The sequence below is a fragment of the Capsicum annuum genome, chromosome 3 (genome assembly GCF_002878395.1).
Source record: "Capsicum annuum cultivar UCD-10X-F1 chromosome 3, UCD10Xv1.1, whole genome shotgun sequence".
NCBI lineage: Eukaryota > Viridiplantae > Streptophyta > Magnoliopsida > Solanales > Solanaceae > Capsicum > Capsicum annuum.
The window spans coordinates 230,403,665-230,420,170 of record NC_061113.1 but is presented as its reverse complement, the minus strand read 5'-3'; the positions used below and the strand labels follow the sequence as shown (position 1 = coordinate 230,420,170).

The 16,506-nt window shown below is 34.6% G+C and overlaps 1 protein-coding gene across 22 annotated transcripts in view; it reads left to right on the top strand.

Moving 5' to 3' along the window:
* LOC107863109 (protein DEFECTIVE IN MERISTEM SILENCING 3) overlaps window positions 1-15,011 on the top strand; it is a 21,889-nt gene extending 6,878 nt beyond the window's left edge. For 2 of the 22 annotated variants that reach the window (XM_047409460.1, XM_047409459.1), the window contains exons 2-10: window positions 4,265-4,379; window positions 4,666-4,770; window positions 5,809-5,977; window positions 8,018-8,137; window positions 11,798-11,912; window positions 13,483-13,645; window positions 13,736-13,927; window positions 14,077-14,394; window positions 14,509-15,011. In XM_047409460.1, coding sequence (XP_047265416.1) covers window positions 8,096-8,137; window positions 11,798-11,912; window positions 13,483-13,645; window positions 13,736-13,927; window positions 14,077-14,394; window positions 14,509-14,791 — 1,113 coding nt within the window. In that variant the 5' untranslated portion in view covers window positions 4,265-4,379; window positions 4,666-4,770; window positions 5,809-5,977; window positions 8,018-8,095 and the 3' untranslated portion in view covers window positions 14,792-15,011. Of the gene's footprint in view, window positions 1-6; window positions 616-2,768; window positions 4,380-4,665; window positions 4,771-5,808; window positions 5,978-8,017; window positions 8,138-8,201; window positions 8,439-8,715; window positions 10,589-11,797; window positions 11,913-13,406; window positions 13,646-13,735; window positions 13,928-14,076; window positions 14,395-14,508 lie in introns of those variants that run through there. The other 20 variants (XM_047409458.1, XM_047409456.1, XM_047409452.1 and 17 more) reach the window with 19 other exon arrangements.
* Window positions 15,012-16,506: the final 1,495 nt, after the last annotated feature.

The window sequence follows — 16,506 nt, the reverse complement described above, 5'->3', positions numbered from 1 at the left end:
TAGAGTTGCATTATTAATCTTTTGGGTAAAACTTCTTGTTGAGGTAGAGACTGTTTTACTGGTGACGATTAGTACGTTGTTAAGAATCAACTCTAGTATGTAGTTTATTATGTGAGGGCGAGCATTGGTGCAATGGTAGACTTTCTATATTAACTTCATGGGTTATCTACTTTCATGGTAAAGACTAGATTTTTATTGGTAAAGATTCGTCGAAAGCGTCACCATCAATTCTGAGTTTGCAAAGTCAAGTTGTGAGAGATACACTACTACTGAAAAATACAGCATATTCCCAAATTTGTGTATAACTTCAGTGACAGCAAACACTGCTGGTGTTGTTGGGATTCGAGCAAATGGATTTACCACTCCAAGGTCTCGTGGACGATCTGCAATATACCACATGGCTCCCACGCCGTACTCTAGACATCGTCAAACTGCTAATCAAATGGTGCATTTTCTTTTCTGCCTACTTAAGTGTTGGAAACTATTTAATTTGTCAGAATTTTTTGTTTAACTTTTGTCCTCTATCAGGCTAGTAGCTCCACATGTAGTGCTTATAACAGGGCTTCTTTATTTGAGTCGGTCTGGAAGCATGATAGATATTTTGGCTCTAAACAGGTATTATTTGCAAATCACTGTGGTCTTGAGCTGATTTGCATTCTTTACTTGTATTAGAATCTGTGAGTGAGTTTCAGCTTTTTCCTCAAAGGGAGAAGTTCTGATCTATAAGATGATATTGATCTGTTGGCCCCATTCGTAGGACTAGACAGAAACCAAATCTCCTATCACATGAAATTTCATGTCCTAATCCTGGAGCGGGAGTTGCTTCTGGCCGTTGCAGCTTTATTATTTCATCAAATTTTAGAGCTTTAGTTGGCAGCTCATTTCAACCTTTTTCCTCTTTTATTCATTCTCTTTATTTATTCCTCTCATCTTTCGCTCTTTGAATTGGTCAAATAAATGCTTTCTCTCCTCTTTTACTCCAAAAAATCAGTCTCCTCCCTTCAAATACACCATTATATCATATTCTCTTTTTCTTTAATTTTTTGGTACAAAAATGAGTAAAGAAAAAGATGGAGGAAGAGTCAAAATGGGTGCTGTTTTGAGATGGAGTGGTGGTGGTAAAGATGACAGGGGGAAGAAAGAGAGAGAGAGAGAAAAAAGAAAAACTATATAAAAGGAACAAAAATAAAAATGTTTTTAATGAAATTGACATATGGCACATAATGATTTGTGCGTGACAAGACTTCTTTTTTAAAAAATGTGGGCTGATCGAAGAAAGGGTCCAATAATTTCAACTTTAAATTGGTTTAGGCGAGTATTAGGACCCTACAAAGTTTGAGAGTCTCTTTAAAAAAATGGTTCATAGTTCGGGGGGTTTCTATGTATTTCCTCTTCCTTTTTTTCTTTCTTTAGTGGAGATAGTCGTGCGTAACAATAGTTATTTCATTGAAGGACTCTACCTTTGCTACCTTATCATTGCTGACTTGAAATAAACCTTCACGAGTTGAGTAAAAACACCTAGCCTTATCTTACTCCCTTATACAAAACGGATGTATAATATGATTTTGACACTGGTGGACGTTATAAATTCCATTGCATTGTTGTAAGCTGGCATAAAATGCAAGATGATTTTAACTCTTTATGGAATCCCTTATATAGTTGTAAAATAGGTAGCTGATACTTTACCTAGTTTGAATGTGAGTGAAACTGTGAAAGAAGTGAACCAAAGAGTAGGGATATTGATTGGTGGCATCGGGTCTATGTTGTCATCTCTACGGCAATTTGAAATCAATGTTCAACTTTCAAGGATAAAAACTAGTTTCTATTATATAGAAGAGAAGGTTTCTACATGCCTACTTCAGCAGACTGCTTGCTCTGTGATTTTACTATATCATCCGTAATTAATTATTCTAAATTATTTATATATTAAAAAATTAATAATATTTAATTAAAAAAGTAAAATAGACATTTACGACATGTCTGTTTCAGTTACTTTAATCGTGATTTTACTATATCACCCCTAATTAATTATTAAGTCATTTAAATATTAAAAAACTAATAATGTTTAATAAAAAAGGCAAAATATATAAAATGATAATTAACTCTTGATGTTTTAAACTAACTTGACCTCTTATATGAGGTCCACTGAAATTTTTTTCACAAGTATTTTGTTTATAGTAATTTTGCTATATCACTTTTAGTTAGTTGTTGTAAGTCATTTAAGACATGTTTGTTTCGCTGTTTCAATCTTGTTTTTACTAAATCAGCCCTAATTAATTATTATGACCATCAAAACATTGTGCCGCTAAATTGGAATAGAAAAATTATTATAAATCATAATAATTAAAAATTTAAATTATTTAAAAAATATAATTGACTATCGATGATACAAAAATTTGGACAAGTAGAGTAACATATATTATTTAAAAATTATATAAAAAGTATTATTAATTACAGTAGTCTTAAAATATTTAAAAATAATTTAATCTGTTATATATTTCAAAAAATATGTATGAAAATAATATAAATCATAATAATTAATAATTTAAAAAATTTAAAAGGTATAAAATATTTAACACTCTAAAAATTATATTAGTGTTACTTAAATTGGAATAAAAGAAAAGAATTATAAATCACAATAATTAAATTTCAGTTATTTTAAAAATATAATTGACTATCAATGCCACAAAAGTTTGGACAAGGGGAGTAACGTATATTATTTGACAATTACATAAATAATATTATAAATTACAATAGTTAACAACTTAAATTATCTAAAAGCATATTAAATATATGATTGATTATTTAAATTTTATTTGTGTCACATAAATTAAGACAAAAAAATAATGTATATTGAGCCCGTGCTTAATCTCGGATGAATCTTAGAATATATATGCAATTTTTTTTATATAAAAATTTTGTTTAAATATATCAAGATTGAAAAGGCAAGTTCCAATATATCACACCAAGTAGTGTATAAGAAATAATGTTAAATAATATCAATATTACTAATACAAGCATTATTAATGTAGACATTACTAATACATTATATTCGAAATTATTTTTATACACCCTACCTGACAAACGATTCCTATATTTCAATGGAAGGAACATATATAAAAGCACAGTTCAATAAAGCATCTACATAAGTATGTTTTATCGTATTATCAAAGTCAAATAACTTAAATTTATATGAAAAATGGTAACATATAGTTTTCTTTTTTATATAATTTTTAAAACACTTAAAATTTAAATTTAAATATTAATTTAATTTAATTTAACTTCAAAGAACAAGTTGACAAATAAAAGAGAAGGAGAAAATGAAAGAAAAAAATGTTTATAGCGACTTAGTAGGGGAGTAAAATGCAATTTTGAGTTATTAATTGCAAGCCGCATGTGATGTAACATGCATGACTAGATAACCCTTTATCATATGATTAAAGATTTAAACTTAAAAATGCACCAAATTTTCTCATTTATATGAATGAAATATACATAATTATCTTGTGAGACTTGGTTTCTTGAAAAATACTATCAAGTAGTTAATATGTTAATTTTGTGTATTCATGTTTTATAATTCATAATTCAAATTGAAATCAATTTAATTTATGTATATAATTAAAATATCTTAATGTTGGGCTCGTGCTGACACGGGTCATGCTCCTCTAGTTATTTTAGGAAGAGGATCAAAGAAAGGAAAAAAATTGATGGAAGAGGAACTCTTGCAAGTTTTTGTGACTTCAATATGGATGGTTTAAAGCTGGTCCTGGCATTTCTTTCTGTTCCTTGTGTCTCAGGAGTTCTCATTGATTTTCTCCTCACTATTTTGTCTTAGTGCTATAAGTAATCTTGCAATTAACAGTCTGTTAAATTGGAAGAGGCCCTGGGGTTACTTTTATAAAGTGATACGGAATTGGCAACAGTCTGTCCTAACTTCCTCTTATAGACAATAAATGCATCTTAGAAATTGTGATGTAAAATGCTCATTGATGCAACTTATGGTGAGCTGGGCTTCCTGTTTTAAGGCCCATCAAAATGATGAGTCAGCCCGTCAAATTCCAAAACCCGCATGCACTAGCCCAAATGAGTTGATCGGCCATATTGGAAACTCTAAACTAGAATACGTCTAGATTTTCCAATGTTACACTAAGAACATCAAATTCTAAAATATCGCATACGTGTAGAGTGTCAGATTTAAAGCACCAAATATAAGTGCCAAAAAGTTTTCATTACCAAACCTTATATTCTACTTTGCTGTCAGAAGTCACGCTCATTGTTCTCATCTCCCCCTGACGGTGCTAATCTCACTCTCCTAGAAATCTCCGGCGATCCAACGATGGACAACAACCAACGGAGAATGTCGATCGAACAATGACAAGGTACAACTTCTCCATTTTCCTCTCTTTTACCTTCGAATGTTTATTGAATTAAAAGTCCTTTAATTCACTAAATTAATCATAAGAACACTTAATCACGGATAAAGCCGTCATGCATGTGTTCTGATACAATTCTTCGTCAATTTCGAGGCTTCTTTGATTTGGCTACTAGTTTAATTTAAGAGATGTAGTGAAAATAAGAATTTAACATAAATTACTACTTAATTCCTACCTTATTTTAGTTGGTTTTGTTAATCCATTTTACATAATAATTATGTTCCTTTTGCAGCTACCCATCAGTAATAATCAAGGTCATATTAATTCCTCTGATTTTGTTGGCAATTGTGACACACTGCAAAGTGGAACTGCCGAGGCAGTTATCTGCAATTCCAAGGTTGTAGGTTATTAAGATTATGAAAGATATCTACATAGTTCATTTTATTTTTCATTCATGGATGCAATATGCACAATAATTTTGATAATAGATATAGATATATCTACGTACAGCCATTTTTTGAGATGATGATGCTCATGATAATATTTCGTGAAGTAGAGATAGTCGCACGTAACAACAACCATATTATTAAAGGGCTCTGCCTTTGGGTCCTTATCATTGCAAACTAGAACTGAACCTTCACGAGTTGACTAAAAGCACTTGGCCTATCTCAACTCCCTTATGCAAACCAGATGAATAATATGATTGACTCCGATGGACCTTATAGATTCCATTGCATTGTTGTAAGCTTTCCAGCATAAAATGCAAGATGATTTTAACTCTTTGTAGAATCCATTACATAGTTGTGAGAAAGGTAGTAGTCGATACTCTACCTTGTGTTAATGTGAGGTGAGAAGTGAGCCAAAGAATAGGAATATTGATTGGTGGGGCAGTTTCAAGTCAATGTTTTAACTTTCAAGGAGAAAAACTAGTTATTTCAGGAAGAGGATCAAAGAAAGAAAAATTGATGATGGTGGTTCTGACATTTATCTTTTGTTCCTTGTATATTTGGATTTCTCTCCATACTTTCTTGTCCTGGTGCTATTTGTAGTCTTGCAATTTAACAGTCTGTTAAATAGGTAGAGATCCTATGGTTACTTGTAATAGAGGGATACCTGATTAGCAATTGTTGGCTGACAGGAAGATATTCATCATATCAAGATCTGATCCTCCAAGATCTTAGGATAATTGTTGTAATCTAGAGTATCATATTATTATTCTTTCTCTTTATGTAAAATATATGATCCAGTACAAATCCCAGATTTCATGGGATTTAGGTGATTCTGCTCTCCTATTACATAAAGCTGTGTACGACATAGAAAAATATGAATGAAATTATTCAGTTATCTTATTCCACAGCAAGAGACTGTCTTTAACTTCTTTTTATAGACATTAAATGCATCTTCGAAATTGTAACGTGAATGCTCATGGATGCAGCTTATATCGTCTTGATTCTTTTCACGGCTTGGGCTATGATAAGACATGGTTGTGGAGAAGATTGAAGGGAGGGCAGACAGTACAGCTGATGAACAGCTATTTCTAAAATATGCTCATGACATGGCGCGGTTGCACTTCTTGGACAGGTTCAGACTGATAAGCTTAGCAGGTTAGTGCTGGTATCCTTTCTTTATAACGAGTACATGGAGCTAGTGGTTGATGTTGGTTTGATCCTTCCGAGGTTTGTACATGTAGTTACCTAAAACAAAGCCTCTATGTATATTTATGCTGGAGACTTCCTTTTTTTGGAACATATTTTTGTATATGAAACAGTGTATATACCGTACAAAGTAGCACCTCAGCCGTCCAAGAAAATTAATGATCAAGGTGTATGTTTCCATCTACTCTGTCTCACCTTTGGTGGGCAGATTTCGTCCTCTTTTGTAAAGTCATAGGAATCATTTATTGATCTTTCTTTGGAAAGGAATTTAATTTAGCTGCTGCCTCTGGTTCTCTTTTCAGAATAACTACTGATTATGTGCTTTTAGCCGCGTTGCTAACAGTTACATATTACCGATTCGGGATAAATACCAAATATCATTGCTTATGAATCATTAATGTTTACAAAAAGGACTGAATAACCTTATAGCCTACTTGTATTTGTTCTGTTTTTATATCCCTGCTCTTTTATTCCATGCAGTTTCATCTAGAGACATCACTAGTAATTAGAACACTATTTTTAACCTCTCTAACCATATGTTGAGTTGAACAGAATATTGTATTTCATGCCTATATAAGGAGCCCATTTTGTTGTGTGCTTTTATGTTTTTTGTTTGTTATACTGTCATCTGTCCTGAGCCATGGTCTATTGGAAACAACCTCTCTACTTCATCTGTGGTAGTGATATGCACAAAGTACGCATTACCCTCCCCAGATCCCACCATGCGGGAATACACTGGGTATGTTGTTGTTATTGTTGTTGCCTGTATAAGGAGTGTGAAATTGAGTATTCAGAAAAACTAGAACAACTAAACAGGCAGAAAAAGCATATTAATTTTGTTTCTGTCCCTCCTCATTCTCTATTCTCCCCCTTCTAGTTTTATGCACAGAACACTGTCATTCCTATTTAAGAACATGACCTTTTAGCCCGAGCCGATAAGCCCCCTGGCCCGTGGGGCTTGAGCAATGTGGATTTGACTGGCCTGTTGGCCAAATAAAATATTAGAACAAAGGGATAGCCTGGTGCACTAAAGCTAACGCTATGTGCGGTGTTCGGGGAAGGGCTCCACCACAAGGGTGTATTGTACGCAGCCTTACCTTGCATTTCTGCCAGAGGCCTTTCTAAGGTTTGAACCCGTGACCTCGTGGTCACATGGCAGCAACTTTACAAGTTACTCCAAGGCTCCCCTTCGGGCCAAATAAAATGTTAATTAGAAAAATAAAATAGAGTACTAAAAAAAGTAAAGAGGAATCCAAATTTAAAGTATACTTAAACAATCATTTTAATAAATGGAATATTGTTATTTTTCCTGTATGTTTTATTGTGACATATTGGAACAAAACTAAGTTAATATTTCTATAGCCTAGTTGTATTGTTACTCATTAATTGCTTAGTTTATTTATTAATATCTCTATTTGGATCGAGTTATTTCATGTAAAATATTACTCAGTATTGCAGAAACTGTGTCAAATAAGATTGTTTTCTATTCAATTGTACAATCAAATCTTTACATGAAAACAACTTAGCAAATATTATTAAAAAATATTTTGTTTGTGAATTTGAGACTTGGTTAGCAATTAGTAACATCATGTAATATTATCTTGAAAATATTTATGTAATATTATCTTGAAAATATTTATGTAGCATTTTTAAATTGAAATTTAAAATTTAAAAATTATAAAATATCTATATATTTTTAAAACGTGGGTTGAACCAACATGACCTACAATTCACATAATGATGTATTAGGCTTATTGTTTTAATGCCCATCAAAGTATTGGGTCTGCTCGTTGAATTTTAGAGCCTGCATGAATTATCTCAATTAAGCTAGGCCGGCCCATATTGACAGGTGTTAATGGAGTGTGTGTAGATATTAGGAGGTTACAATGAAAGTATCAAATTTGATAATATTATACACGTGTAAAGTGTGAGTCAGATTTTACGCTCCAAATATAAGTGCCAAAATATTCCCTTTGTTGTGCCTGTCAGAACTCACGCTCATTGTTCTCCACCCACACCCACACCCCTCACGGCGCCAGTCTCACTGTTGGTACCTCCGGCCCAACGATGGACGGCCAACAACGGAGAATGTCGATCGAAAGTTACAAGGTACAACTTCTCCATTTCCCTCTCTTTTGCCTTCCATTTTTAGTGAATTAAAGGGACTTTTCTACTCAATTGAAACACGCTCAGTATGTAAATTGAGTTTCAGGAAAAGACATAAAAATCATTAAAAAACACTTAATTAATCATTGACAAAGCCATCATGCATGTGCTTTGATTCAATTCTTCGTTGATTTGGCTGCTAGTTTGTGGTATTAGGGAATCTAGGGTTCTGGTTAGGGATCACGTAGGAAGAAGCATGGTCGGATTAGCGGAAATGGGAATTTTACAAAGCAAGAGTGAGCGGGTAAGTGAGATGAAACCATGGATTTTTTTTTTTTTAAAAGATTGGGCTTTGGAAAAGTCTCTCGTAAAATATATAGACCTTCAATGAGGCACCTGGCCCGGATGGTTTCACAATGGTTTTTTTCAAAGAATGTTGGGAAATTCTCAAAGATGATATAATGCAACCATTGAGAACTTTCATCAAAAGGAGTTCTTTGAGAAGTCTTTAAATGCAACTTTCATAGCTTTAGTTCCCACAAAGGATGGTGCAGAAGAACTGAATTTTTCTGGCCTATCAGTCTCATAGGGGGAGTCTGCTAGATTATTTCCAAGCTGGTTACTGAAGGATTGAAGAGTCACTTGAAAACTGGTGGATGAGCTCCAATTGACTTTTCTTAAAGGGAGACAGATTCTGGATGCAGTATTGTTGGCTAATGAACTAGTTGATTCTAGAGCTAAATCAAAGAAACCAGGGATTTTATGCAAGTTGGATATTGAAAAGGCTTATGATCATGTTCATTGGGAGTACATCTGTTAAAAGTCCTTAGACATATGGGCTTTGGAATAAATGGGTCAACTGGATTAAATTTTGCATTTCTTATGTGAAATTCTCCATTTTGATCAATGGTTGTCCCGAAGGTTTTTTTGAAATCACATAGAGAACTCAGGCAGGGAGACCCAATGTCACCTTTCTTATTCTTGTTATGTATGGAAAGTCTTAATCATATGATTAAAACAGCAAAGGCAAATGGATGGATCAGGGGTTTTGGTTAACAAATCAATGATATGGGAGGCATAGAAATATCTCACCTCTTATAGGCTGATGATTCTCTTGTATTTTGTGAAGCCGAAGTGGATCAAATCAGACATCTTAGAGCAATTCTAACTATCTTTGAAGCATTATCAGGCCTCCCTGTTAGCTGTAGCAAGAATTGCAGTTACCCAGTCAATTATGTTCAAAATGTGCAGATTTTGGCTTCCAACCTAGGGTGTTAAGTGGGTACCCTTCCTACAAAGTACCTGGGGTGCCTCTGGTAGTAGCTCAAAGCAACTCAAATGATAAATGGAATAGTGTAATCGAGAGAGGTGATTAAAAAACTAGCTGGGTGGAAAACTCAATACTTATCTCTCGGTGGAAGAGTGATTCTCATAAACTGTGTTGGATGCTTTACCCACCTATATGATGATGATTGTCTTTCAAATGGTAGAAAAAGATCGAAAGGTTGAGAAGAGATTTCCTTTGGCAAGGAAACAGGGATAAAAAAGGTGGCAATCTGGTGAAATGGCAAGCAGTGACTGTTAACAAGAAACAGGGTGGTTTGGGCATAGAGAAGCTGAGTCTTGATAACAGAAGCCTTCTTCAGAAATGGCTTTGGAGATTCAACACAAATGATAGAGCTCTCTGGAAAACACTCATTGCACAGAAGTATGGGATGATGAATTGCTGGATTGCTCGAGAGGTGGACAGTCCCTATGTGTCTGGAAAGCTGTTAGAAATCAGTGATAGGACTTTTGGGGTAAGATGGAGATCTCTGTTGGTGATGGTAGAAAGACTGCTTTCTGGGAAGATCTTTGGATTGGACAGAACAGCTTAAAGGCCACTTATCCTGTTTTCTATTCAATATATCTCCAAAGAAATGCTAGCATTAGTCAAATGTGGAATCATCAATGGAGGAATTTTAATTTCAGAAGAGCACTTAATGACTGGGAAATTCAGATTGTTGCTGCAATGCTACAGTTGCTGGGAGCTTTCTGTGGGATAATTGACCAAGTAGACAGCCTGAGATTGAAGAGGAATAGCAAGGGCATCTTTTCCATTAAATCTGTTTATTGGCTCATGAACTAGATAAGCTCAATTAAAGCAGATTGGCCTTGGAAGGAAATTTGGAGAATAAAAATTCCTGAAGGTTTTGTGTTTCGTATGGCTGGTAATAAGGAAAGGACACAAGACAAGTTACAAAGACTTCATACACGGAGAAAGAAAGCAGACTACTAAATCAACTATTTCAACATATTGTCTGCGCTGGTCTCATAGCCATCTCTTTTGACATAACCTTTCGGCGTCTTCCTTTATGCTTCCTCAAATATGAAGAGGTCTTCGGATTTTCTCAAAATGTCTTTTATGTGGACAGGATGGTGAAAACAATGAGCATCTCTTTTTTACACTGCAAGGTAAACAAATCTCTACTTCTCCGGTGGTAGTGGTATGGACTGTGTACATTTTACCCTCCCCAGACCCCACTATGTGGGAATACACTGGGTTTGTTGTTGTTGAAGCTAACTTCAAATCCGTGGCACTTGTTTTTTTGTTTCTTGGGCATTAAATGGGTTATGGCTAGTTCAGCGTTGGAACTTCTTAGGAGCTGGATGATTGTTCGGGAAAAAAAGTAGTAATGAAGATTGGTGGTAGGTCATCCCTGCTTGTATATGGTGGGTAATTTGGAATGGGAGGCATTCAAGGCAATTTGAAGATACAGCAGTTCTATCCAGAAAATTAGGTTGAATTGTCTTAATTTGTTCTTTTTTGGTGTAAACAGAATATATGGGGCAATATAAGAGACTTAGAACAGTTAATTGGCAATGTTTAAGCTCTCTGTTTTTTGAATAGGGGTTTTTGTTTCTGCTGTAAGTATGGTTTGTAAAGTTCTTATCATTGTTTTAGTTGTTAAGTTATGTTTTAATACAATTGGTTGCCTTTATCTCAAAATACATACACACACACACATAGAGAGAGAGAGACAGAAACCCTCAACCTCAAGCTACTTCAATATTTAGCTTCCCTTTCATGATCTGTTGACAGAGATTACTATTTAGCCCCTGTCTTATTTTATTTTATTTTATTAATCTATTTAGCTGCTCGCACCTTGGATATGGGAGTCATCTTCCTTGCAAGATATGTTGCGATGGTGAGGTTGGCTAAGGGTTTAGTTGACTTGCATGGATGTTACTAGGTAGGGTCTTGGTGGCGGATGTTGGTCTGCTGGTATTCATCTGCATGCCAATTTAACTGTGGAAAACCTGAAAGATGTTACTAGGATCAAGAATGATAGTCTCATGAAACAGTTAGTATTATTTTCTTTGGTGGTGAGAAGAATGGCCCTTTTGAATGTGGAGTTTGCGACACATCTTTTAATGGATATGGTTCAATCATTTTGATTTATATCTCCAAATGCTATATTTGTCTTGGCAATTGTTCCACATAGTAGTAGTAGTAGTAATTGTTGTTTTAAACTTGTAATAGTAGTAATAGAAAGATTAGAAGAAGCGGCAGGTCCTGCATGAATGACGCATATCCTTCTTTTTTTGGCTTGTTCACTATCTTATATTGCTGCGTTGTTGCTATGTATATTGTCACTAAATTTGAGGTGTGTTTCTCGACAGAAACTTGGGGATGATATTTGCAGATATGGCCTATGCATCAGACAATGTGAACGAAAAGTCGAGTCACTTAATATGAAGCAATCAAATATTGAACTTGAGATGTCCAACTTGGGAGGTATTAATTCAGCTGATGCTTGTATGCTAAATTACTGTCTACACCTCATGCCTTCAGCTTTCAGTGAAAGTTTTCACGATTCTGTCATGTTACTACTGTGTTGCTGCAATGGTTTGACTTTATGCAGTCTGGAAATTTTCAAACTGGTATATGAAATGAAACAATCTTTTGTTATATGTGCTTCATGAACCATTTCTATTTTACATCATCTTGCTTGGCATGTTAGCATTAGATGCCACGAATACAAACCGTGTTATATTAGGGATATCTTGACATGTGATCATCTCTTGACTTATTGTCTCTGCTTTATGTTAAATCTTTGGCATGTTCCGGGGACACATGCGAAAGGCAGTGGTAACATCTTCTTTGGATCATTTCATTCTTTAAGTTAATGATAAATCATGATATTGAACCTTGTAGCTTAAAGTCTAAATATTATTATTTGTGGAGATTCCATATCAGTTATATATTCTGCAATATTATCTTGCTTTCAGTTTGTCTCTACAAATTAATATGGTGTTAATGCAGCATTGTGAAATAATTCACCGAAGAATTTCTGAAACTGACGATGTCACTTTCCATAAAGTGAAATTTTTAAAAATTAATATTGATCTTTTCTTTTGCGACTAACACCAAATTTGAAGAGAGAAGTTTCATAGTATGTCGGGATTGTATTTTCTTCTTTATTCTTTATATGATCAAAATTCTGCATAAATTTGCAAAAGAGTACTATAATATATCGGGGATTGCTGAATCATCCCGGTTTGATTGCACCATTTGAAGGCTCTTTCTGTGGTCCCGTGTCAGTTTTCTTATTAAATAGAAGAGCAACATGTGTATAATTTTTATAGCTTATTGTTTTAGATTTTATAGAGAAGGCTGCATTTTCTTTTCAAACTATCTTCTTGACTGAACACCGACTCTCCATAATTTTTTAGGACAATAAATAGTTAAATACCAGAAATGAAATTTAAAATTTATGAGTTAAGCTTTTGAGGTGGCTAAAAGAGGTGAGGCATTTGAACTTTTGTCTTTTTCGTATTTAACTCTGCATAATTATTTTTTGGCTATAGAAATGCTTAGTGTGAATGTGAATGAAAGAAGTATACCAAAGAGTAGGAAAGTATTGATTGGAGCCACCAGGGTCCATGTTGTCATCTCTCTGGCAATTTCAAGTCAATGTTTCAACTTTCAGGGAGAGAAACTAGTTATTTTAGGAAGAGGATCAAATAAAGAAAAAAGAAACTGTTGCAAGTTTCAGTTTCTGTTACTGTATGGATGGCTTAAATTTGGTCCTGACATTTCTTTTCTGCTCCTTGTGTCTCTGGAGTTCTCCCCAAACTTCTTCTTTCTTGCTTGTCCTGGCGCTACAAGTAGTCCTACAATTTAACAGTCTGTTATATAGGAAGAATCCTGTGGTTACTTGTGATAGTGATACCTAATTGGCATCAGACTGTCTTAACTCCCTTTATAAACATATTAAATGCATCTTAGAAATTGTAACAGAAAATGCTCATGGATGCCGCTTATATTGGTCTTGATTCTTTTCACGACTTGGGTAATGATAAAGACATGGTTGTGGCGAAGATTGAAGGAAAGGCGGACAGTGCAGCTGCTGTTATTCACAAACTGCTCAGAGCATCACAATCTGAACAACTGTATCTCAAATATGCGCACGGCATACTTGGCGTGGTTGCACTTCTAGGAGAGGTTCGGACCCATAAGCTTAGCAGGTTGGTGCTGGTATCCTTTCTTTAAAACGATTTGAGTATAAGAACTTCCTTGGGATTATGGATGTAATTGAGTGTGTTTTCTTGCCTTAGCATGCTTTCAACATGTCTTGGAGAAGATCAGATGCTTGTTGTGGTATGCAAATCCCATGCAGCTGCCAGAGCTCTTGAAAATTATCAAATGGATGGAACTGTGAATTGTGTCAGTGCTCTTGACATATTAGCAGCTAAGTTTGGAACTTCCATCCAGGGTCGCTGTTCAATTATATGCCTCGAGGATATAAGGTAAAAGTCGTTCTTTCTCCGGTTTACTTTATACCAACTGTTTTCAATTGTCATGATTTAAGTTTCTCGATCCAGTTGACGCATTGTGTTTTTTCCTTGTTTAGTCTTTGGAAAAAAACAATGTGTAAGGTCCTTGCTTTTTGTTTCAGGCCATATATGCGAGGAGTTGGAAGACATCCCCAAATAGAACTAGCTTTTCCACCCCCTAGTTTATCAAACGGAAAAACTCCGCCAGGCTTTTTGGGTTTTGCGGTTAATATGATATTCCCTCCTGCTGAACATTTCCAGATTAGAACTGCTTCAGGTCATGATCTCCGGGAGACATCATTTTATCGTCTGCTCGGTAAGCTTCAGGTCTACCAGTCTAGAGAGTACCTTTACATGGCACGTTCCTGCATAGAAGATGGTGCTGTTTCCTTGGATGGTGGAATGATAAGAGGAAATGGAGTTGTATCTATTGGATGTGAGTATGTACTTTCTTTTTTCCTACCTCTCAATCTTTTTTTTTCTTTTAATGACGAGGAGATTTTGCATGACATCCATGGGTGTTGAGCGATTAATGTCTGTATATTTTTCTTCAGGGAACCATACATTCTATTTCCAGTCAACTGTCTGGAAAGACGGTTGCCCCTCTCACCTGAGAACGTGGAAAGATTGAAGAGAATGGAAGACTTGAAGCTGGAACTGAAAAAGCTGGAACTGAAACAAACACAAGATGAGATACAGGAAGAGGTTAGGACTATGGAAAAGTTCAAGAAGAAGTTGGTCAAAAAGCTCCAGTATAAAAGGCAGATAGATGATCAGTTGGTACCTTCTCCTGGAATGGACAACTCTGACATGGATATTGGTAGAGCTAGTGGTTGATGCTGGTTTGATTTCTCCTGAGGCTTGTACATGTAATTACCTAAAACAAAGCCTCTGTTTATTTATGCTAGAGATTTAGCTTTTTCGGTGCATATTTTGTGAAAAACAGTGTTTACATTGTACAAAGTAGAACCTCCAGCCGTCCAAGAAAATGAAACATCTCATCACAGGAATCATTTATTGATCTTTGTTTGGAAAGGAATTACAAGTTAAGCTGCTGCATCTGGTTTCCTTTTATTATATGCTTTTCGTCGCGTTGCTAGCAGTTACCGCATTAGGTGCTTTTGACTTGTCTGAGTGAAGCTTATACTTGAAACATATAAGAAATGAGATGAATTAGATTCATGATATAAAATTGTTTGAGGAAATTTTCCCCTAAATAAAATATAGGGAAAAGGATCAAAACTACCCTGAACTAGGGGTGGGTATGGTATGGTATGGTACGGTATTTGAAAATTTGGTACGGTAATTTCGGTATTCGGTTTTTAAAAATACTATACCATTACCATACCATATTAATTCGGTATGGTTCGGTATTTTAACGTTTGGTTTCGGTATTTTGCAGTATGGTAATTGGTAATCATAGTTTGTTTAACTTTGACAATATATACTCGTATACTAGAGTATTATTAATTTGACTTTTCAAAAGCATGTCTTAATTGTATCATAAAAATGTATTACACATGTAGAATTATTGAAAAGAAGTACAAACAATTCCTTTTATTAGTCAATTACACCAAAAAGATATTTCAATCAAGGTAGAGCAACAAAAGTTTCAAAGTCTAAATATTTTTATACTAGTACTAAGTATTTTTTTTGTGTGTGTAAATATATATATATATATATAAAAGTTACTTATACAACTATATATATTTCGTTATGATATTCGGTATTTCGGTATGTTATTTGTAAATACATATACCATATCATATACCAAAAAAATTTAAAATATATACCATATACCATACCAAATATCATAATAACAAAACCCATGGTATCAAAAATTTCGGTTCGGTATGGTAATTCGGTATATATCATATCATGCCCACCTCTACCCTAAACCGTTCGAAATAGGGTAAAAATATCTTCCGTTTGTTTTTTGGCTCAAAAATATTCTTCACTTTAACAGAGTGTCACCAAGCACACTACGTGGAAAAAAATTGCCATATGTCCAGTCTACTTCACAATTTAATTTATGAAAAATGCTAAACCTACCTCTGAACTATTTGAAATGGAGCGAAAATATTTCTCTGTTTGTTTTTTGGCGCACAAATATCCCTACTTTAATGGAGTGCCACCTAACACACAATGTGGAAAAATATTGCCAAATGGCCAGGCCAAATCAACATCCCATTTAATACTAATACCCAATCTACCCACTTAACCATCCAACTTAACATTTCATTTAATACCTATACTCAATCCATCATCAAAAAATCCAACAAATCTTTAACTAGGGATTTTGAAGAAAAAGAAAGTCCTTGATAAATGGGTTGAACTCTCCCATATACTTTGACATGATAAAGACGGCGCGAGTTTCAACTCATGTACTGAGGATTTTTTTTTCTCCCAAAATTCATAGTCTGGATCAATTTTTTTCGAAAGAGTTCAAGTGAAATGAAGAGTGAATCTATCTTTACCCTTTATGAAAGTGGTTTGAATGTTTTGTAGAAGTTTCGAATAAGGGTGTTAAGTTGGATGATTAAGTGGTTCGG